Below are 20,839 nucleotides of genomic sequence, written 5' to 3' on the forward strand. Positions count from 1 at the left end.
ACTCGAGATAGCAAAAGACATCTTCAAAACAGGTGATAGAGGACCTCGAGGTACGGTATAACTATGAAATTTCGTGTACTCGTACTAGTAGCTGCTGACTTGCGGCGGACAAATGTTAAAGTAAGGTACATGCATGTCAATATATCTACGGTTGCTGGAAAGGCCAGTCGACATACCATCAATTGGCTGACTCAAACGCTGTTGTTCCATGCTGTACAAAGAAGAAAAGGAAATTATATCATGAATGCTTCGTGGGAAAAGCACGTCGCATTTCTAGTAAGGTGTCACGCCTTGGTATTGAATATTCCCATCTATATCCATTTCGATGTTGTTGCGTTCGTCGAGTGTGAACCGATCAATGGCCGCGACCACCGGATGCCTGACCACGACCGCCGCCGAACAAGTTGTTGAAGAATCCTGAAATCTGGCCGGCGATCGACTGGATCTCGGCTTGGCTGGGACGACCTTGGTTCCCTCCAAAGCCAGGACCACGGTTGCCTTGGCCAAATCCGGGAGGACCAAAGCTGGGCCTACCGTTGGCGCCGGGGCCGAAGCTGCCAGGGCCTGGGCGACCAGGGCGACCAGGCTGGACTGGTGGGCCGAAGGGACGGGCGGGCTGGGGCTGGGGCTGGGCGGGCGCAGGTGCGGGCGCAGGTGGTGTCGGCGTGGATGCCTGATCTGTCGTGGATGTGACAAGAGTGCTTGGGGACTGGCTGGTGGTAGATGAAGACGATGTGGATGCAGAGGTGGTGGTTGGGACGGCAGAGGGACTAGATGAGCTTGAGGTCTGCGAGGTCGTGACTGGCGCGCTAGTGCTGGAGGAGCTGGTCTGGCTTGTGGACCGGCTGGTTGTGGTCTGGGCCGCTGTGGAGCTTGCAGAAGATGACGTGGCAGCCGAAGCAACCGATGTGCTGGTTGAGGCCGGGCCAGCAACATTGCTGGTTGAGGCAGAGCTGACTGAGACGGGGCTCGCAGATACAGTGCTGGTAGAGGCGGGGCCAGCGACGTTGCTGGTCGAAGCAGAGGATGTCGCAGCAGTGCTGGCGGATGCCGAACTACCCGAGGACATTCCAGTTGAAGCTGTTCCAGGCGACACAGTGCTGGTTGAAGCTGGACCGGCAACATTGGTGGCCGAAGCAGTGCCGGTGGATCCTGAGATAGTGCTGACGGAAGCTGTGACGCTTGCTGTGGAGCTGGTTGAAGCAGGTCCAGCAACATTACTCGCCGTCGCAGTAGACGCAAGTGAGCCTGAGCTGGATGTGCCAGACGCGGCACCCCCGATAATGGTGGTAGAGGCAGATGCGCCACTAGTAGTTGTAGCGACGGAGCTGGGAGAGGCTGATACCGATCCGCTGAGTGTCGGAGATGCAGTAGCTGAAGCAGAGACAGAGACTGTTGCAGAGCCAGAGGCCGCGCTGGTAGAGTCCGAGCTGGTAGTGTTCGTGCTGGTACCGTTCTTTGCAGCGACCAAGGCTGCAGTAGCTCCAGTCAAGGGGGACAAACCAGTAACAGAGCTGAAGAGCTGACACTCGCCTGAGGTGACAGTGATGGCCATACAGTCCGCATTACCGTCACAGGAAGCCATGCAGGAGGTGACTGAAGCACTATTATCACGGATCTTGAGCGAGCTGGCAATCTTGTGGCCAGTGTATGATTGATCACAAGCTATGGAGTACACACTACCCACAGCGTCGGTGTAGTTGCCGCCATTGCTGCCTGGGCAGACGAGGTTGTTGGCAGGCGTCGCTGTCGAAGTAGCTGACGTAGATGTCGAAGTTACGTTGGCCGAAACCGACACGGAGACAGAGGCGGAGGCACCGCTCGCATCGGTGGCAGAGATTGATGCCAGATCGGAAGATGTCGTCGTAGCAGCGACGGAGGTGATGTTGGCCGAGTTTGAGGCCGACGCAGAGGCAACATCAAGGCTTGACACAGTCGAAACAGCCCCAAGCGTGATCGTGGTAGGGCCAGTCAACGGGATAGACACAGAGGTGGTCGAACCACCAATTACGGTCGTAGCGTTCGCGCTGTTGACAGGGATATCGGCACTGGCGGATGCCGAGACTGTAGCAGGGTCGGCAGCAGGTGTAGAGGCGGAAGTGCTAGTCGCCGTACCGTTAACGCTATTAGCTGGGACAGTCGCGCTGGCTTCCGACGAGCTCGTGGTGGAGTCGCCTCCAAGGACGATAGTCGTTGGGCCAGTAAGCGGAATGGAAACGGATGTGGTCGAGCCGTCAAGGGTAGTAGTAGCGTTGGCACTGTTGACTGGCACGCCGGAGCTGGCCACTGGCACATCAGAGCTTGTGGTGGTGTTGCCGAAGACGGCGGATGTTGGGTTAGTGATGGGCGCCGAACCAGTCGTGGTAGGATCTCCAAGCGTAGTGGTAGAGTTAGCGCTGTTGACCGGGACTCCAGAGCTAGGGGCAGCGATGATGGAGTCGGTAGGAAGAGTAATGCTTCCGCTGTCTGTGGTTGTCGCATTGGCGCTGTTGCTGGGGATCGAGGAGCTGACTGTTGTTGTGGCGTTGGATGCCGGATCGTCGGTAATGATAGCGGAGTGGGTGTGGACTTCAGTCGTACCATTGGTAGTACATGTGGTCGTGAATGTCGTGTAAGTGTTGTCCGCAAGACTTGTCCCGTTCGCGCTGACTGGGGAGCTGGTGATTGTAGGATCACTGCCAGTGCCCGTGGGTCCAGCAGCATCTGTGGTGCCATTCGCGCTGTATAGTGGGCCAGCACTGATTGGTGCAGTCGAAGAGGCAACGGTTGCATTTGCACTGTCTGTTGGGATAGCGCTGGCGCCAGTACCGGTGATCAATGGTGTAGTTGCGTTCACAATAGGGAGGCTGGCTGTGACATTGGCACTGTTGGTGGGCTCTGCACTTGGGTCAAGAGTAGTTGTGGCGTTCGCCGAATTGATCGGGCCGGCGCTGGCGCCAGTACCGGTGATCAATGGTGTAGTTGCGTTTACAATTGGGAAACTGGCCGTGACATTGGCGCTGTTCGTGGGCTCTGCACTTGGGTCGAGAGTTGTTGTGGCGTTGGCTGAATTGATCGGACCAGCGCTGATCGTTGGGGAGGTGCTGTTGTCGGTCACTGGTGCAGAGTGGGTGTGGACTACCGCAGTGCCGTTGGAAGTGCACGTGGTCGTGTATGTGGTGAAGCTGCTCTCGTACGGCGTTGTGGCATTCGCGCTGTTTGTCGGCAGAGCGCTGACACCAGTTCCCGTAATCGCCGGCGTAGTGGCGTTGATGTAAGTTGGATCGGCGAGTGCAGCCGTGGTCGTGGCGTTTACGCTGTTGATTGGGCCAGCGCTTATCGTGGCATTCACCGAGTTGATGGGGTCTGCGCTCACGGTGGAAGTGCTGTTGTCAGAAACAACCGCAGAGTGCGTGTGAATTGCCGTGGTGCCATTCTCGGTACACAAAGTTGTGTAAGTGGTATAGCTCGTCGCAGCGGGAGTAGTGGCGTTTGTGACGACAGGTGCGAAGACTCCCGTGCCAGTTGGGCCAGCAGTTGCAGTAGCATTTGCAGAGTAAATTGGACCAGCGCTGACAGTGGCATTAGCAGAGTTTGTTGGATCACTGCTAGCAGTCACGGTTGCATTCGCCGAAACAATAGCCGAGTGAGTGTGGATAGTTGTTGTGCCATTTTCGGTACAAAGGGTTGTGTACGTCGTGTAGCTCGTGTCCGCAGGAGTAGTGGCGTTGATATTGCCTCCCAGAGTCGCATTGCCAGTCGCAATAGGGTCAACGCTTGTAATGGTGGCGTTGGCGGAATTGCTCGGGAAACCACTTGTTGCGTCCGCTGTGGCATTTCCTGTGACGACAGCGGAGTGGGTGTGAATGGTTTCAGTACCGTTCTCCGTGCATAGGGTCTGCATGTGTATTAGTATTTTGGATGTGCATGGCTCAAGGGAACGTACAGTGTAGGTAGTATAGCTTGTCGGATCGGCGACGACTGGTCCAGCAGTAATGGTGGCGTTCGAGCTCAGTGTCTGCGATGCAGTAACCGTGGAGTTGTCTTGCGCTGGGCCCGCGACGGGTGATGTGATCGTAGCATTAGAGCTTGCAGGTGTGGTGTTGGCATCCACGGATGCCGTAGTAGAAGTCGTGGAATTATCAGTTATCGTTACCAGTTCGGAATGAGTGTGAACCACCGCCGTGCCATTTTCGGTGCCTGTAGCCCACCATCAGATACTGTTCAAGCCTTTGCCTGATGAAGATTCTTACACGTAGTGGTGTATGTAGAAACAGATGTATACGTATCCCTCTGATACACTCTTGCCTGGCCCAATGCCGCCAAACCCAACACCGCAAATCGATACATCTTGTTGTTAAGAAACGACGGTGGTGACCTGAAGCGCTCTCCTCACCTTGCACAAACTTGCAAGTGGCGAAGAAGTACGCTGTGGTGAGAGAAACGAAGGACTTTGCAAACGAGTGACAGGACTATGCCCAAACAACAATACAGAAGAACAAGACGGACAACGTCGAAGCAGAAGGGCCAGATGTGAACGAGAGTATATCCTACACGGAGATCCAAAGATGGGTACGGACTGGGGCGACTGCAACGGCCTGTCGTCAACGACATCCAATTAGCAAACGGCGGCTCTGCTACCGCCGCCATAAGGAGATGAAGCCTCCATGCAAGACCTGCTGCTGCTGCCGAACGCGAAGTGGGTGCTTGCCATATCGAGCTTGTGGACGCTGGAGTGGACTCAAGAACAGGGGCCGTGAATTGATGATTTTTCGATCCAGATAGCTGACACAGGGTAGTCCGCATGGCATGAAGTCTGTGCTGTCGTCAGAAAGAGATCAGTGTGGCACCAAGCTAGCCTGATTCATGCGTGGTCGCGATCCAGGTACCTGAAGTAGACCGCGTCTAGAGACTTTAAAATAGGTTGCACGGACTAGTATGTGTGGAGCTACAGCAGACCCCATCATGATGGCCTGGACGAGGATCTACGCGAAGATCTCGAAATCTGTTCAACATCAGATTTTCATCTGCTTCGGCTGATCTTGAGGATGTCATTACGAAGATGGCACTATCCTGCCGCCTACACCACGATGACAGCTAAAAGATGCTGCGTGCGCGGCACCTAGGCAGATAGCGGGAGGAGAGATGAAGGGGCTTGAAAGTGGGTTCTGCTGCGAAAGGTTGAAAGCCACAGCTCCCGAATTCGGGTGAGGTGAGGCGATTATAGTACGGGATGGACCCGAGCGCGCCGCCTCCCGCCGAATGATCTGCAGGATGTCGCGAAGTCTTGCACATGCCAAATCTTCGCCCAGCGAAAACATTTCTTTGCTTTCATGTCTTGTCAGGCTTGTATCAGGATCTCGTGTCTTGCATTCTACTAATCGTCGGTGGCACTCTAACGCTGTGCAAACAGACTCTTCCTGAACAACGTTTCGTACCACCAGCTTGTCATTGGAACGTGCCTCGCACAACGTCTGCCCCCTGGTTCGGCCGGAGCAAAACGCTCCGACTACCTGGGCTGGCTCGATGTAGAGCGCCACCTGAAAACCACGCTCCTCGGTCTGTCCACCTTGGGCGTCACTTGGCAGGAGATACGCGAGCCCATCACGCCAAGCAGCAGTGTCGCTTGAAATCACCCTTCGAAGCATCTTGTCCTCCTCGGCATCATTCCACCGGCGCGGTGTCAGCACAGTGGCGTGCACAGCTTTGTCGCACAGGAAAGACATGCTGGTATGAGCCTCAGACACGTGTGATTACTTTCAGACATTAATGTCTTTCGCCATTCCGAATCAACATTTCGCACTTCAGCTTGACCCGTCGTTGCAGCTCTGCATTCACGATTTCTGGATATGGTGATGATGATCATCATAAAGCCATTGTTATGTCTACTTCGTTAGCAACCTTATTAATTCGGCTCTCGCTCAATCTCGGCTCTGGTGCAGTCTGATACAGCCGAAACAGACACAAGGAGGATCAGAACGTGCAAAGCTGTCCCATCCTCAGCCATCTATTGACATTGAAAACAGCCCCGATACGACATCACAGTCGAACGCTGGCTGACCTTTCAATTGTCGCAACACATCAAGGTAGACGTACTTATGCCGTCTCGTTGGCTGCCAACATAGGACGGAACCGAAATCCATATGCATGACCCAGGGTACAAGAGAAACTTCCGCCAAGCTCACTCGCCACCTGAGACGTCCGAAGTGAATACCTTCACGAACCGTTGGCAGAGCGTTCGCCATCTACGTTGGCTGTTCCACATCATTTCTACAATAGGTATGTACATGAAGTCGTAAATTACAAGGTACAACCGATCAAGCCGTACATGCTGGTGCGTTCTTACTGGTCTTGGTGGACGTCACGAAGATCGTGGATGTGCTCTTGAGAGTTGTCGTTTTTGTCGAAGGAGGAGGCGTCACTACAATCATGTCAGTGCCATAATGGGATGATGGGGCAGGAGGAATAGCTCACCAGTAACAGTTGCACTCTTCAGGCTGGACGTCTTTGTAGAGTAAACAGTACTTGTAGTCGGATCGATGGTCGAAGTACTGGTGACGGTGGTGATTGCTGACTTCACCACTGTTTTCGTCTGACGAGCCGCAGTGACCGTTGATTCGATCGTTGAGGTCTTGTAGCTCGTACTCGTCCCGACACCGCCACTTACCGTCACTACAGAAGACTTCGTGGTAAAAGATGTTATCGTGGAAGTGACGGTGCTCTGCTTGAGAGTCGTGAGCTTGCCAATCGTACTCGTACGTGTGACAGTCTGATAGTCAGTCGATCCAGCGAGACTGACGGAGCTCGTCTTGACGTATGTGAGGAGAGTGGTATAGACTGTGCTTGTCACATGTCCTGCAGCTTGGTTGGCAAGCTGTCGGCGGACTTTGGAATCCACAGAAGGAATGCACTTCAGCGTTGTTGTGCTTGCTTTGGTCGTGGTCTTGATGCTCGTAACTGTGACGCTTATGGTGGATGCTTTACCATCTACAGTCTTCGTTGCCGTGGGCGCAATTGTGATGGTGGTGCTAAGCGTAGTAGTTGAGCCTTGGAAATGTTAGCATGGCTACCTCAGTCATACAGAACAACCATTACCTTTGGGCGAGGAAGTCACAATGATAGTGCTGGTACTGCCCTCGTCATCGGTGATGGTGATTGGCGCTGGCGTAAGGGTCGATACCAAGGATATGGTAGTCGTCGCCTTGACTGTAGAAGTCTTCCCAGCCACGGATGTTGTGGAAAGTACGGTCGTGGACTCTTTGCCTGTTATAGTGGTTGTAAGAGCAGCTGGCGTAATCGTGCTGCCAGCGTCCTGAGTAATTACGGTCGTTGCAGTTGATGTGACATCGGCGGAAGTGAAGCTGGTGATGAGCGTCTCCTTGTCTGTGACCGTCTTGGTAGTGTAAATCGTGGTCAAAGGCAGAGTGCTTGATGAGATCGTGCTGGACGATACAGAGCTGGTGCTGGTAGAAGTAATAATGGTAGCTGTAGACGAGACCGTGGTGCTGGCGCAAGGCGCAGGTGCAGAACCGATTCCCGGGACGAATGGCTGAACATCAATACGAGTGAAATTGATCCAGTTGGTCGTGGTGAAGAAGTTGCCAAGTTGGAATTGGGCCACAGAGCTATCAGTCAGTTGCTCAGAGAAATTGGCTCTGTTGCAAACCGTGGCGCCTGGCCCATAGTTATGGTACTCCGCAAATGTGACTTGATCCGTCTGAGGCGAAGACGTGGACCACTGATTCCAGCCAGCAGCTTCGATCATGCCATCCAAGTACGAGTCGATGTAAGCCACACGCGCGAGATCGTTCCAGGGACGACCAAGGCCAACGCGCTTCAAGCCAGACTGACCAGTAGCAGGAACAATGCTACATTGATCGAAGACAAAGCCTGCTTGCGTGGTATTGGTGGCACGCTTGTCAGCTGTGATGTTGATGTCATCTTCGTTAGCCGCAATAGTAGAATTCAAGAAGTAGCCACTTCCAGAGCCCCAAATGAAGTCGATAGAGCCTGCAATATAGCTCTGGAAGGCAAACAGGTAGCCATTGATGAGAAGTGTGTCCTGGTTACCGTATACTTGGCAGGAGTATAGCGAAGCATACTTGCTGCTCTTGACGGCAAAGCCGAGACTTGCGATGTCCTGCTGAGTGCCGTTGTCATTACGGAAGTTGATGTTGTAGGCGTAGAAGTAGTTGCCAGTAGCGTAGACCGTTGCTGAATCAGAGTTGCTCTCATCACTTTGTGTATCGACACCGTAGGAGAAGGTAATAGTGACTTTGTTACTGGAGTAGTCGGCCGTGGATTCACTGTAGCCTTGGAAGATGGTCGTGCCAGACTTGTTGACGACCAAGTGCTCTTCGTACGATCCCGGATGGATGAAGATGGTGGCATTAGTCTTGCTCGAAATTGGAGCTGCATCGAGAGCAGCTTGAATAGTATTGTAGGTCGTGACACCATCGATAGGGGTCTTCGAGACTACGAGCGCGCCAGCTGGTGGTGTTGTGCCGTCGTAGGTAGAGTTCCCGGCGACAGTCACATTATTGCTGCCTGTGCCACTTCGGATTGATCCCTGGCTGAGGCGTAGTGATCGAATTAAAGTAGGTCAAGTCGATCCATGAGGTACTGTCCATGACGGAAGCCAGAGGATACGTGTCTGTCGTGAGTAGGGTGCAATTCTGGAAAGCTTGACGAGCGGGAACATTGTTCTGCCAAGCTCCAGGACCGACATTAGCATACTCAGCAAAGGTAATGTGGTCGGTACGAGGGTCGGTGGTACTCCAGACCTTCCAGCCAGAAGGCTGAATGCATTTGTCGAGGTAGCTGTTCTTGACAACCACGAGAGCATATGCGGAATACGGCCTGCCGAGGTAGATAGACTGGGTCAAGTCGACCGTAGCATCGGCAGCAGCTGTGAACAAACATTGGTCGAAAATGTAGCCGCCGATTGCAGTTGCGGAGGCTCTACTTTGTGCTGTCATGGCGGAAGATGCCCTCTTGCCAGCTATGGTGCAGCCCTTGAAATACGCCTTGCTGTAGCCCCAGATGAAATCAATTGCACCTACACGATTAGTATTAGCAAACCGAGCTTCGCGAGCATATGAGTAAATAGTACCCACCCTCGATGTAAGAGTTTTCATAGTACTGATAGCCATTGGTGGCGCCCGTCAGTAGAGTATCCTGCCACCCAATCATTGATACCGCATAGAAGCCAATATCGTTGCCATAGATTGAAGCTGCTAGAGTGACATAGTTTGACTCGAGGCCATCCAGATTGTCCGAGTTAATCATGTTAATGTTATACCACGAGATCCTGTTGGACGCAGTCGAGATGGTGGCGGTCTCTGCATCTGAATGACCTACTGGCAGGGGCGATACAGACAGTCCGCGCGAGAAAGTAATCGTCACCGTGTTGTTCTGGTACGAGTAGCCTGGATTGGCTGTAGTATAACCGATGAGTCGGACAGCGCCGGGACGGTTGATAGAAGGCACTTGCTCAGTGTAGGCGCCGGCATAAATGAACAAGGTCTGGTTTGTATAGTCGTTCGGCAGTGATGCTAGGGCTGCTGTGATGTTGGCGTAGGAGTTCTTTACCTGACCATTGGGCGAGACGAGAACGGCGCCGGCTGGAGCCTGAGTACCACTGTCGGGATGAGCGTTGATGGAAGCGGTCGCAGACGGAATAGAAGTGGTGGAGTTCGAGCTGGTATTTGTGGTTGTTGATGGTCCAGTCAAGGTGTATGATGGTATATAGTTGTAAGCGGTCTGATCCAACCAGCTAGTATCGCCAATCCAGGCTCCCAGTGTGTAGCTTTGAGCCTGAGCAGAAGTCAAGTTGGTGGCGAAGGGAGCTCGTTGGGTACTGGACTGCCACGAAGATGGTCCGCTATTGTTGTACTCTCCAAATAAGACTCCATTAGTTTGTGGGTTGTTAGTCTGCCATACAGACCAGCCAGCACTGTTGATCTGAGAGTCAATGTAGCTGTTCATGTAGACTGCGATGGAGAAATTGCTATAAGGCCGTCCGAGGTAGCTCAAACCCAACGTGCTACCATATGTTTTCGTGCCAGTAATGTAGCACGAGTCAAAGACATAACCTCCGGGAGAAGTGCTGGTAGATCGCGATTGAGCAGAAATGCAAGCACCTGGCGTGTTGATGGCGATGTAACACTGATGGAAATATGCTGTCGAGAAGCCCCAAACCTATAATGTGTGTTAGGATACGCTCGGCCAAATGTGGTATTGTGTCATCTTACAAAGTCAATACTGCCTTCAATGTAGCTGTTGCTGAGTACTTGTATGCCCTTGTTGGCCAGAAGCGTATCCTGGAACCCGACAAACGAGCAGCCATAGGCGGCAATATTGTTACCATAGAAGTCAGCTGCAAGTGCTGCAGTATTCTTCGTCTGAGGATAGGTGTTCACGAAATTGATGTTGTACACTGCCAAGCAACTGTTATCGTTCGTCTTCTTCGCATTGATGACGGGTGTTGTCTCATCTAAACCAGCTGAGGTAAGCTGACCATTACTGAACTGTATGGTGACGTTGTTGGAGGTATAGTCCTGGGGCGCAGATGTCTCTCCAATCAAAGTCACTTTGCCGTTCCTACTGATGGAGACTTGCTCGGTATAGACTCCAGCCTTGATCTCGATGGTCTTTGCCTGATTATCGTTCGGAAGAGCAGCAATAGCGGCAGAGATATTGCTGTACTCGCAAGCGCCTGGGAACTTTGACACGACCAGTGTTGCGGACGGAGCACATGCTGCAGAGCTCGTCGTGGAGACGGCGATAGATGATGCAGTGATGTTATTGGCAAAGACCGATGATGTCGTCAAGAAAGCAGTGGACGTGATGGTCGACGATACGCTACTAGTACTGCTGGAAGTGCTAGCAGAGGCGACCGACGTTTGGGTGCTCTCGCTGTTCTGGATCGCAATGAGGACGCTTTGATCGATCCACCCGAGATCCGACGTAGCGTAAGGAGGAAAGCTGTCAGCAAAGACCGAGCCAGCAGTCCATTGACTCATCTGATCTGCGGTCATGAGATGGTCATAGGAAGAGCGAGACGCCGAGTTGGCGGAGAATGCACCGTTGCCAGTAGTCTCAAACTCGCCATAGTAGTCGACATAGCTTGACGAGGTTGGGTGCACGCCAGCTGGCGCAACAAGAGCAGCCATCGACGTATTTCGAAAGATCGCTTGAGAGCCGGCACCATTAGGTGCGGCTAGATAGACGTAGCCGTTCGACGAGCCACTCTTTTGCACAATGGAGCACGTATCGAAGACAATGGTGGAATTGTAGAAGACATTGTTGATCTAAGACACTGTTAGCGAGAGCACTCAAAGTCATAATGATGCGTTCGTCCTATACCGAGGCGCCCTTGGTGTACACGAGCAGAGCATTGCTGTTGAGCGCTGTTATTGTAGTGCCATACACGTACATCCCGGGGTAGCTGTAGAAGACTTTGTCGGCGCCTTCGATATAACCGCCCGAGATCAAAGTAATGCCTAGGGAAGAAGTGATAGCACCCTGTCCGGCGGAGACGAAGCTGCAATCGTAGAAAGCGTTTTTGGTGCCACGAATGGACACAGCATAGGCAGTACCTGTGGTGTTGCTGTTGACGAAGTTGATATTGCGCCATGATATGCCTTGTACGTTGTTGCTCGCGACTGTCAAAGGACCAAGTGGATGGCTAATGGTAACGCGGTTCTGCGAGTAGTCGCCAGGAGAGGAGTTCTCGCCCACGATAGTCACGGTCTGGGTGGCCTGTACGGAGACTGTCTCTGAGTATGTGCCGGCTTTGATTGTGACGGTAGGGTAGCCAGAGTTTTGGGCATAAGATAGCGCTGGGCTAATCGCGGTGAACTGGCCTGAGCCATCTTGTGCTACTGTGATGGCTGTGGTGGATCCAGGTATCGAGGACGACGACAGTGAAGTCGAACTGGTCAGTGTTTGAGAAGCGACTGTGTTATTACTTTGTGCTGCTGCATAGGAGAGGAAAGCCGAAGCAATGAGAAGAAGATGCATGATGAACGAATGTTAGGTCGCAAAAGCGACAATGAGCACACAAGCAGACGAAGTGATGATCGAGCAGTCCTTCCTGGTAGATGGATCAGTCAGTCAGTACATATAGTGACTCAGTCAGTGTGCACATCGACCAATGCCGCGGTTCCTGATTAGCGACCACACTATTAGATCTGGCGATGATCCACCACCACGTGGAAGAACATGGTGCCAAATGCAGACGTGACAGGCCTTGTCCGTGCAGTCTAGCCGTGATTCTGCGTGATGGCAGGCATTTTTACGCAGGTACAAGCTTGTACAAGGCGGCACCCAAGACGGAAGCTAGTCTGGCTAATGGAAGATCAGTGGCGAAAGGTCGATTCGTCCGCTGCCAGGGATAGCACCCTCATGCTGGCGGAAAGTGGTGCCGGCTCTATCTTGCCATCTCGACTGCTGTCATGGGTTGGGACATGACATTATGTGCCGCGAGGCGTGAAATGCCGTACGTACAGCAATCCTCACCATGACCCCAATGACTCCCATCTTCTGATCTTGTTGCAGCGAATGCTCGTAAAGATGGTCGAGACAGCATCCGCGCCTGCTGTATCTGACTCGTGAGCACAGAGTCTCTCGATTGGTGGAAAAAACCCACGTCCAGTGCCGCCATCTCAGTTCGCTTGCGCAGGCCCCAGTAAACAGCCCGAACAAGCTTCCATTTTGAGCCTCACAAATGACCGAACGGCACAGCGGCAGTCCGTCGGCGTCAGATCCAGGCTCCTGAACGTGAGGTCGGGGGCGACATCAATCTGCTGTGGTTCCCTTTCGTACGTTGTGGAGTCGAGCTAGAAGGAAAGTAGAAAGTGGGCACGGACGAGTAAGTGGACGAAGCGTAGGGCTGATAATCCGATCCTTAATCGAGGCCGTGGCTCATGAGCAGACGGAGTTGACGAAAGCGAATAGTGTGGGATCGGTATTTCTCGAGACACATTAATAGGTAGTGGCAGATTATACACATACAAAACTCCACCAATCTCTATACCGTAATCTTGGCCGACACTACTCTACATGCCAAAGAATCGTCTGCGCCGTTCAGTCCTGTCGCCTTCTCGTTGAGCTTTCTTGCTCGCACGCCTGCCCAGACGAGCCTCAACTTCCCTGTCGTCCAAATACTCAACGTTAGGTCCCTCCACGGCCGTATCACCCAAGACATAGCTCAGCCGACGCGAAGCATGCTGTGTCCTCCTAGAGGCACCTTGATGGGCATCCCGACGGTCCCCTTCATCACGCATCTGCTCGCGTGCAATAACTGCCTCGCCATGTTCGTGGAAGCTGCTGTTCCGGCGTGATGCTGCCGGATAGTGGTGGACCGTGACTGGCTGGGATGGTGGTGGATGTGTTGCAGAAGGCGACCTTACATCTTCCCGATATGTTCCACTTCGTCCTTCAGTCGCGCCTGTTGTTGATGCGACATAGCGAGCGCGAGCATCAGCATCCCGCCGAAGCTGGTCGTCAGCATATCTCGCAGCTTGATCCTGCTGCTGCGCTCTTGCTTCCGCCTCTGCACGTTCTCGAGCCATCTGCGCGAACTCTGCATCAACGAGGGGATCAGACTCAATCCCAGCTGGGCTCTTGTCACGCTGGCCGAGTAGTCTTGCTTCCGCCGCTGCTCTATGCCGCTCACGGGATGCGTCTCGTCTGGTTTGTTGTCGTCGCTCCGTCTCGACGAGCCGGGCGCGTTCGATGCGTGCTTGGCGTTCCTCCTCGCTGTATGAGCTCTGCCTGCTGTCGCGAGATCCGCTCTGATCAGAGCGTGGCCGTACATTGCTCAGCCCGACATCACGTCTGAGGTTCGAGAACTTCGGCAGCGAGCTCAAACCAGGCGATGCAGATGTGCCGCTGGTCGATGATCGTGGTGATCGTTCTTCTGTAACGATGCTAATGCTAGGACGTTGTGGCCGCCCGGATGGTGTCAAAGGCTCGTCGAGCTCGACGGTCGTGCTCGACAAGGACGACCGTCGGGTGCTTTGTGGTCTGAACTGTGCAGACCGATGGCGTTCGTTTTCCGTGGCTCGAGGAAGTTCGAGTGATGGCACCCTATCGTATACAGCGCTACCATCTGCCGCTACTGTCCTAAGGGGTGTGCCATAATCCGGACCCATGGAACGAAGTGGGCTATCCCTTCTCGTTGGCATTAGGGAGGGATGTAGCGGTGGCGAGGGTGCTTGCGGGCGACGCTCGACATAAGAGATTGGCGAAGACGAAGAGGAGTACTCGGCGGGCGACTGGCCACCATAGGTTTCACTCCTGCGAGTTGAGCCGCGCCTGCTTGACCGCCCAGTAACTTCTCTGTACGTATTGCGGCGACCGTTGAAGCCCTCCGTGACCAGTATAGCATCGTTGTTGGAGCGGCTCGATTGGCTGGGGCGACGTTCGACAGTAGTGGCACTTTCGACGTCACGCATCTGGACGTTGCCGCATGTACCAATAGCGCGAGCTTGGGTGCACCTGATGGTCCTTTCGTACACACGAACAGTATCGCCAGACTGGTAGGTCCTCCTCTCGATAACGCACATCAGTACTTGTTAGAGGTACTGAAGGTGCCTAGATGTTGTCGAGTGTGGTTGTGCAGGCTGCGGCTTATTAGGTCGATCTGCTAGTGGTGTGCTCTGTTTCGAGAGTGGTGTTGTGGCTTTCCGAGTCGTCAGTATTGTTAATGAGTTGCTGTGAGCAGTGGAAACGTCGTCGATGTGTTCTCTGGTTCCTAGTCTACTCCGCGGATGCTGGAGGAGGTCAGGCCTTTCTTATATGGCGAGGTGACCTTGGTGACTTTGGGCACTGTGTACTGAAATCGATATGCTTGTAAGCTGAATCAGTGGTATGTATGTCAGAGTGGAGGATGTGTATGTACAAAGGAACTAAGCAATCACAGTGAGAGGCGTATATGCACAATGTATGCAGGTCCCATGAGGCTCTTATGAAGATTCACGAGTCGGAGCCTGGCGTCAGTAGTACACCATGTGAGCCATGACACCACAGTACACTTACTGTGGGCCACTGGGGCCGACATCATCGTAGGGCTCGGGTCGTTGACGGGAGGCCATGCTGTGCAGGAGAGTTTGCATCTCAGACGTTTGCACTGCCCGGTGTCCTGTCTGTGCGGGCTAGAGCTGAACTACAAGTGCATTGTTATTTCGACGCCAGTCGTAGTCGGCGTGTCGCTTAACAATCCTCGGCATGGATTTCATGATCCGATGCTGGTCACAAGAAGGTGAATTCAGTTGAGGCCGCAGGGAAAAGAATCTCGTGCCTGAGTAGACCCTGTGTTGGAGACAGAAACCCGCATGTCCATCGCAGCGTGGCGTCCTCACCAGGCACGCGCTTTTCGGTAGCATAAACATCCTGTGGCACGGTCGTAGAGTTCGACAGTGCCATCACGAAGCCGAGAAGTGATGGTCGGAGTGTTTCGAGAAATGGCATGGTGGGTTAAATGACGGTAGGGTGCTTTTTAGGGATTGTTCTTGTGGAGGCGGAGCTCGACTTTTCGAGGCTGAGGCACTCACGCCTCTCAACTTCACCACAAGCGAACTCTCACAATCTTCACTTCCACCCGCATGAGCATGCACACTACATTGGTAAGCTACACTAACAATACTCGCACTGGTGGACGTGCTACACTTGTGGCCCTACGACCATGCCTTCACTCTTCTACGACCTTGTTGCCTCGCCACACCTCCATCGTCAAGCGAGTACGCGAGTCTGCTGGCTTGAGGCGCATTTGCGCACGGCTTGTTAGTATCTCTGCTCCATCAGCATGACTTTCACTCACCAGCCACATCTAATACCCATGACCGAGCAATGTTTGCGTTGAGGTCATTACCAAATCGTCTGTGACCCATGACCAGCTGAAGTGGCTACCCAGACATGTAGGATTGCATGTTGCACGGGCAGTTATGAGGCTGATATGCATGAGGAGTCATCCTGCCGCCACTCGCACGGCTTGTGGATGTGTGCATGAACTGCTGGGCCTTGCGCTTTTTGCTCTCACGTGCTATTGAGATAGTTGGGCTGTTCTTATACATGGTCCAAGGTACTCTGTTGTATCAAGATTGGCTTGTGTGCTTTGACAAAGAGTGACACGCATCGGGTACACTGTCACGAGTGATTCCTCAGCTCTGAAATTGAGGCAGCTCGCGAGTCCACGCGTACAGGATGCTCTGGACCTCAACATTGCCATGCACAGTGGCCTGGGTCAGAGAATTTCAGCCGAACCGTTCTTTGCAGTTCTACCATGAACGATGATCCTCAAGAACTCAGCTTCCCCACCTCTCATATGACACCCAAGCACATAACAAAGCACGTGGGTATCCTCTCAGTCGCCAAATGCTTCAACGCTTTTTGCACAATCAGATATCACGAACCAAATGTCATCCTTCTTATCCTCGCAGGCAATTTCAATCGAAATTCTTCATTCAGGCGACCTCGCGTGCTTAAGCCTTGCCTTCCCGCCTGTTGAAGTAAGAAAATCTTGTTCGCCAACATTCTATCGTTGACACCCAACTCAAAGTCAAGCAAAAAGCATAATGAGACCTCCAGATTCATGAGCTGGACCCTGCTCACACCACCGACCTTCGAGTAGCGCTCTTGCGTCCACTTGTTGTCCTCTATTGCCTTAGCTGCAACCCGAATAGACGCCAGTGCCAATCGATGTACCGTGCGGCTGGTCGAGGGCACCATAATATCTGCCACACAAAGTCGATGACAATATGCAGCAGCCGCCAGGTACACGCCTGCAGAATGCGGGCAGAAGTGATGTAGTCGTAGAAGGTAGTCAGAGAGCGTGAATTGTGGTACGGTCTTTGAGAAGAATCGTCTCGCTATGGCAATCCTCTGGACCGTGGTGTCCTCGGCATCTGCACCCACTGTAACCGTGATGGGCTCATGCGGATGTGCTTCAGGCGAGCCGATGATCATGGCACATGTGGTCTCCGGTGATGATGCACGTCGAAGTATGTCATCGTCTTGCCTCGGCGTCACTGGTCGAGAGACTGGTGGAGTTGGCGGGACATCGCCCATTGCATCTGCCAGAGTCTGCAGAGCATTGACGAGCATACGCAGCGCTCCAAGGCCAGATAATGAAGTGATGTCCCAATCGCTGCTCTCCAGCTCCAATGCTTCGTCGGACTTCTCAGTCAATGGACACTGGGCGTCTTGTACATTCTCTTCAGCCCTTGGCTCAGGTGGAGGTGGTGGAGCACGAGCAGCAGCCTGCTCTCTCGCATCTCGGTCCGACCTGCCATCTTCCATGCCTCGTTCAGATATCACACAATGCCGGCCGGCAGATCTCACGTGTCCATGAGCTGAGCCTGATCATCTGTCAAGCTAGACGTCGCGTGGAGGTAGTGTTGATGAATCGTCCTCGATAGCCTGGATGAACACATTGGAGTACCTGCAAGACATTCGAAGAACGCGAAGAGGCAATCAAAGTACACTCTTCACCTTTTAATGAGGTTCGGTACTTGCAGGGTTATGTAGCTGTCGTCCAAACAGCGATAGGTAGCTAGCTGATTCGCGCCGTCGAAGCACCGCAAGACCGAGCTGGCTCAAGGCTTATTATTCTGCGGGAAGGTGGGATCATCGCCGGTGAGGTTTCGGCAGAATGTGACTTCACTTCACTTCATTTCGACATATCACTAATTACTCGGTTGCAATATCGCGCGCATTCTGCCAGAATCTATCGCAGTACTCTGCCATAATTGTGTGCGCGTGAGACATCGAGGCGATGAAACCCTCCACCTGCCGGCGTCGCGTGAGTAGCAGAGTTTCTCTCGAGCCGAAACACGACGCCACATGCGACCGCTTCTAGCCTTCTGCATACACCCACAGGGTTCATACGCCATATATCGTAGAGATTGTTGCGGGGTTCCTTAGGTCTGTCTTCGAGCCGTCTGACGTTGCAATTGCAGTCAGTCGCCGAAGCTCCCTTCCTATCGACTCAACATCCGCCAGGTGGCTCTGGACAGGAGTTGCTCGATGCATGGTGAACGCGTGGGCAACCATAGCATACACGGAATGGTTGACTCACGAGCTGATCCATTCCAACTGCTTCTGATAGAAGGCTCACCTGTTATTAATGAGGCTACGGCATCTCAGGATAACATGTACTCCAGGAAAGCATCGATGGCCATTGTGTCAGCTCGCAGACGTCCTTACAGCCCAGGAGTCTCAATCGACGCTGGCTAGGCCGCTCATCGTATGAAGGCATCAGGATCTTGGCCTTGGATTGCGAATCCTTTAGATTGCAAATCCTACCCTGCGTAGGATCTTCTGATGGATGTCAAGCAGAATGCTCTCTCACTGTTGGCTCACATGCTACACCGCCGCATCTCTTTTTGGATGATAACAGCTTAGCCAACCTCGCAGATACCTACGTCATGGGCTTGCTTCCGCCCCCCCCGTAGAGGGTAGCAGCACAGCTGTACGCATTCCGGACCGCGCCCAAGGCACACTTGGCAATACCGTCTGGAGATCTGTCGGAGTTTCCATCCAGCGAAACGTTGCACACTACTGTCTTTTAAACGACCATAACATGTCGACAGAATGCAGCAAGCAAGGCTACTCTGACGCAGCGACTGGCCGATTGCCACGCCTCGACTGTATGCCAGCACATAATCCTGTCAAAACCAACTTCGGGCGGGTGGCTCATAATCTGCCAGACGAATGATGCGCACACATATAGCGAGGATGCTATGAATACAGAACAGCAGTACTCACGTGAGCTGCTCCGAGTTTACATCCACGGCGGCTGCGGATACGAGCCGCACACATGCAGAAGCCGCTAGCGTCGACGTGCCTTCCTGCAAAATTAGTGTGACCTTCGCGACCCTAACACACGCGTGCTTCTTGCATATGCCGCCATAACCACCATCAATCAGTCTTGTCGTCACCAAGATGGCCGACTCACTGCAGCGCTTTAGTGAGCACATGGCACAATTCGCAGCACAGTGTGATGCCCTTCGCAAGAAAGGCGCCTCCGTAGCGGAAACCGCTCGAGTCCAGCAAACAGAAATCGAAGACCAAATTTCCGCGATCGAGGCTCAAGCCACCGGACCTAATTGCAGCTCGAAGGGCGGCTTCGTGGACAGACGTGGACATTATCAATAACCTTGCTACAGGCTCTGGCTCGATCATATTGTGCGACAGGTCCGGCACAGACACCTACCGCGGCCCCTAAGCGTCTTCCTTCTCCCGCCCTTTCGAAGCACGTGCCCACCACTGGCTTTCAGGAACAGCAAGCAAGAAGCGCTGAGAGTGTCACCACCCCGACCCAAGTGGACACCAGGTACGACTCACCGCTGACTGGCGCCCCTGACGCACACTCTGGCGACTTCGACGATGAGATCATTGTGAGCTCACAGAATGCACTTCCCGCAGCCACGGCATATCCGATCATCCACGAGAACTACCCCACTGTTATTCTCCTCGAAGCAGGCTGGACAGAGATCTGGTGCGGTGACTGCGGTGCCAATTTCAAGGCTCATCATCACAAGTTCCTCCCGGGCTTGCGTGGACTGCATGGCCATTGGATCAAAGCGCACAGAGATCAGCATGTGGATCACTCAAAACTCACGTGCCTAGCAACCTGCCGTAAGCGCCTTGTGTCGCCTATGGACGTTGAGCTCATGCGGCGAGGGGAAGAGCCGGATGTCGTGATCCTGGCTTGACGTGGCCTTATCGTCAGCGCAAAGCTACCTGGCACGGCCAACGCAGCTACGTCGCAGAAGCCGGCTGTTCACCTTCCAAGCGCCAGTAGTGATGGAGCACGAAGGCCTCAACCATCATCCAGACAGCAAGGTCTTACTGCACGCGAGGCTATCACAAACAATGAGCAGGTTGCATCGAAGGAGGGACTCACGGAGTACGAGGCTTATCAAAATATCATGGCACACGCTGGTGCCGAGGGCAACCCGCCAACTAAACGGAGGCGCACCACTGGGAGGAAAATCTTGAGCGTACAGAAGTGATGCGCACAGTTCCGAGGAAGTGGCAGGGGGGACTTGACCGGGCTTTAGCCATGATCACTTCCGTCATGAATCGTAGTACACGCATGCGATTCCAATGAGGAGATTTGGAGGATCCCGACTGGTCTACCAGATCTGGACATATCGAGGCCGATGCATGGACGAAGTGCGTTCAGCTTGGCAGTGGAGATGTAAGGGATCATGGTTGGCGGAGACCACCCCAGGAAACGAGCAAGAGAGAGCATCAACCGGACACCGGGCAGTACTCCGGTCTTGCTTCGTATGTAAACATCGTAAATTGACCACGGTACATGTCTTCAGGCCAGTCGCCGCGACGAAGCCTGCTCTGCATCCTGTCAAGACCCATGAGATCAAGGGAAGACCAGTCCACACCGCGTGCCACCCGGCATGCTACTACTAGACAAGGCTACTGTTACTGCGAACATAGCGATGCATCATCGCTCGTGAGGACAGTTGGTCTCAGTCTCAATCGCTTGTGACATCGTGACAAGCGCCCTTGACCCCCATGGCCCAATCATGTCTACACTACAAGTGCGAAGAGCACCCAGCCACTCCCACACATCCGGAAGGCACGACCAGGAAGACTTGCCCAGGTGGCATGTGATCGCGTCCCTTTCCCCCAAACAAGTCCATGCGGTACATATAGCAAGCAGCCTGTAGTTCCTCGCCACACCATATCCCGCCATAAACTGTGCTGCCGACAAACAGACAGGCAGTAAGCAAGTGTGAACCGCATGCTTTACCACGCCATCGGACAGGACATCCGACGTGCGACAACAAGAGCGCAATTCAGGGTTAGAGAAATTCACAATCTTCCTCCA

At 53.5% G+C, this 20,839-nt stretch overlaps 5 protein-coding genes across 5 annotated transcripts; 1 reads left to right on the forward strand and 4 right to left on the reverse strand.

Annotated features, from left to right (window-relative positions):
* Nucleotides 1-355: 355 nt before the first annotated feature.
* LTS14_008867 (uncharacterized protein) lies at nucleotides 356-4,329 on the reverse strand (the record flags this gene model as incomplete). The annotated part of the gene is made up of 3 exons (XM_064841552.1): nucleotides 356-3,877; nucleotides 3,926-4,179; nucleotides 4,233-4,329. The coding sequence occupies 3 exons, from the start codon at nucleotides 4,327-4,329 to the stop codon at nucleotides 356-358; spliced, it is 3,873 nt and encodes a 1,290-aa protein (XP_064690715.1).
* A 1,967-nt stretch (nucleotides 4,330-6,296) lies between these two features.
* Nucleotides 6,297-12,003, reverse strand: LTS14_008868 (uncharacterized protein; the record flags this gene model as incomplete). Its single annotated transcript, XM_064841553.1, has 7 exons — nucleotides 6,297-6,400; nucleotides 6,454-7,026; nucleotides 7,075-8,526; nucleotides 8,603-9,037; nucleotides 9,096-10,179; nucleotides 10,233-11,291; nucleotides 11,347-12,003. 7 exons carry the CDS (start codon nucleotides 12,001-12,003, stop codon nucleotides 6,297-6,299), a joined length of 5,364 nt encoding a protein of 1,787 aa, XP_064690716.1.
* A 1,037-nt stretch (nucleotides 12,004-13,040) lies between these two features.
* On the reverse strand, nucleotides 13,041-15,080 carry LTS14_008869 (uncharacterized protein; the record flags this gene model as incomplete). The annotated part of the gene is made up of 2 exons (XM_064841554.1): nucleotides 13,041-14,493; nucleotides 15,025-15,080. 2 exons carry the CDS (start codon nucleotides 15,078-15,080, stop codon nucleotides 13,041-13,043), a joined length of 1,509 nt encoding a protein of 502 aa, XP_064690717.1.
* A 1,309-nt stretch (nucleotides 15,081-16,389) lies between these two features.
* LTS14_008870 (uncharacterized protein) lies at nucleotides 16,390-17,283 on the reverse strand (the record flags this gene model as incomplete). The annotated part of the gene is made up of 1 exon (XM_064841555.1): nucleotides 16,390-17,283. One exon carries the CDS (start codon nucleotides 17,281-17,283, stop codon nucleotides 16,390-16,392), a length of 894 nt encoding a protein of 297 aa, XP_064690718.1.
* Nucleotides 17,284-18,927: 1,644 nt separating this feature from the next.
* LTS14_008871 (uncharacterized protein) lies at nucleotides 18,928-19,700 on the forward strand (the record flags this gene model as incomplete). The annotated part of the gene is made up of 2 exons (XM_064841556.1): nucleotides 18,928-19,123; nucleotides 19,180-19,700. The coding sequence occupies 2 exons, from the start codon at nucleotides 18,928-18,930 to the stop codon at nucleotides 19,698-19,700; spliced, it is 717 nt and encodes a 238-aa protein (XP_064690719.1).
* Nucleotides 19,701-20,839: the final 1,139 nt, after the last annotated feature.

The sequence above is a fragment of the Recurvomyces mirabilis genome (genome assembly GCF_035927965.1).
Source record: "Recurvomyces mirabilis strain CCFEE 5264 chromosome Unknown scaffold_28, whole genome shotgun sequence".
Taxonomy (NCBI): Eukaryota; Fungi; Ascomycota; class Dothideomycetes; order Mycosphaerellales; family Teratosphaeriaceae; genus Recurvomyces; species Recurvomyces mirabilis.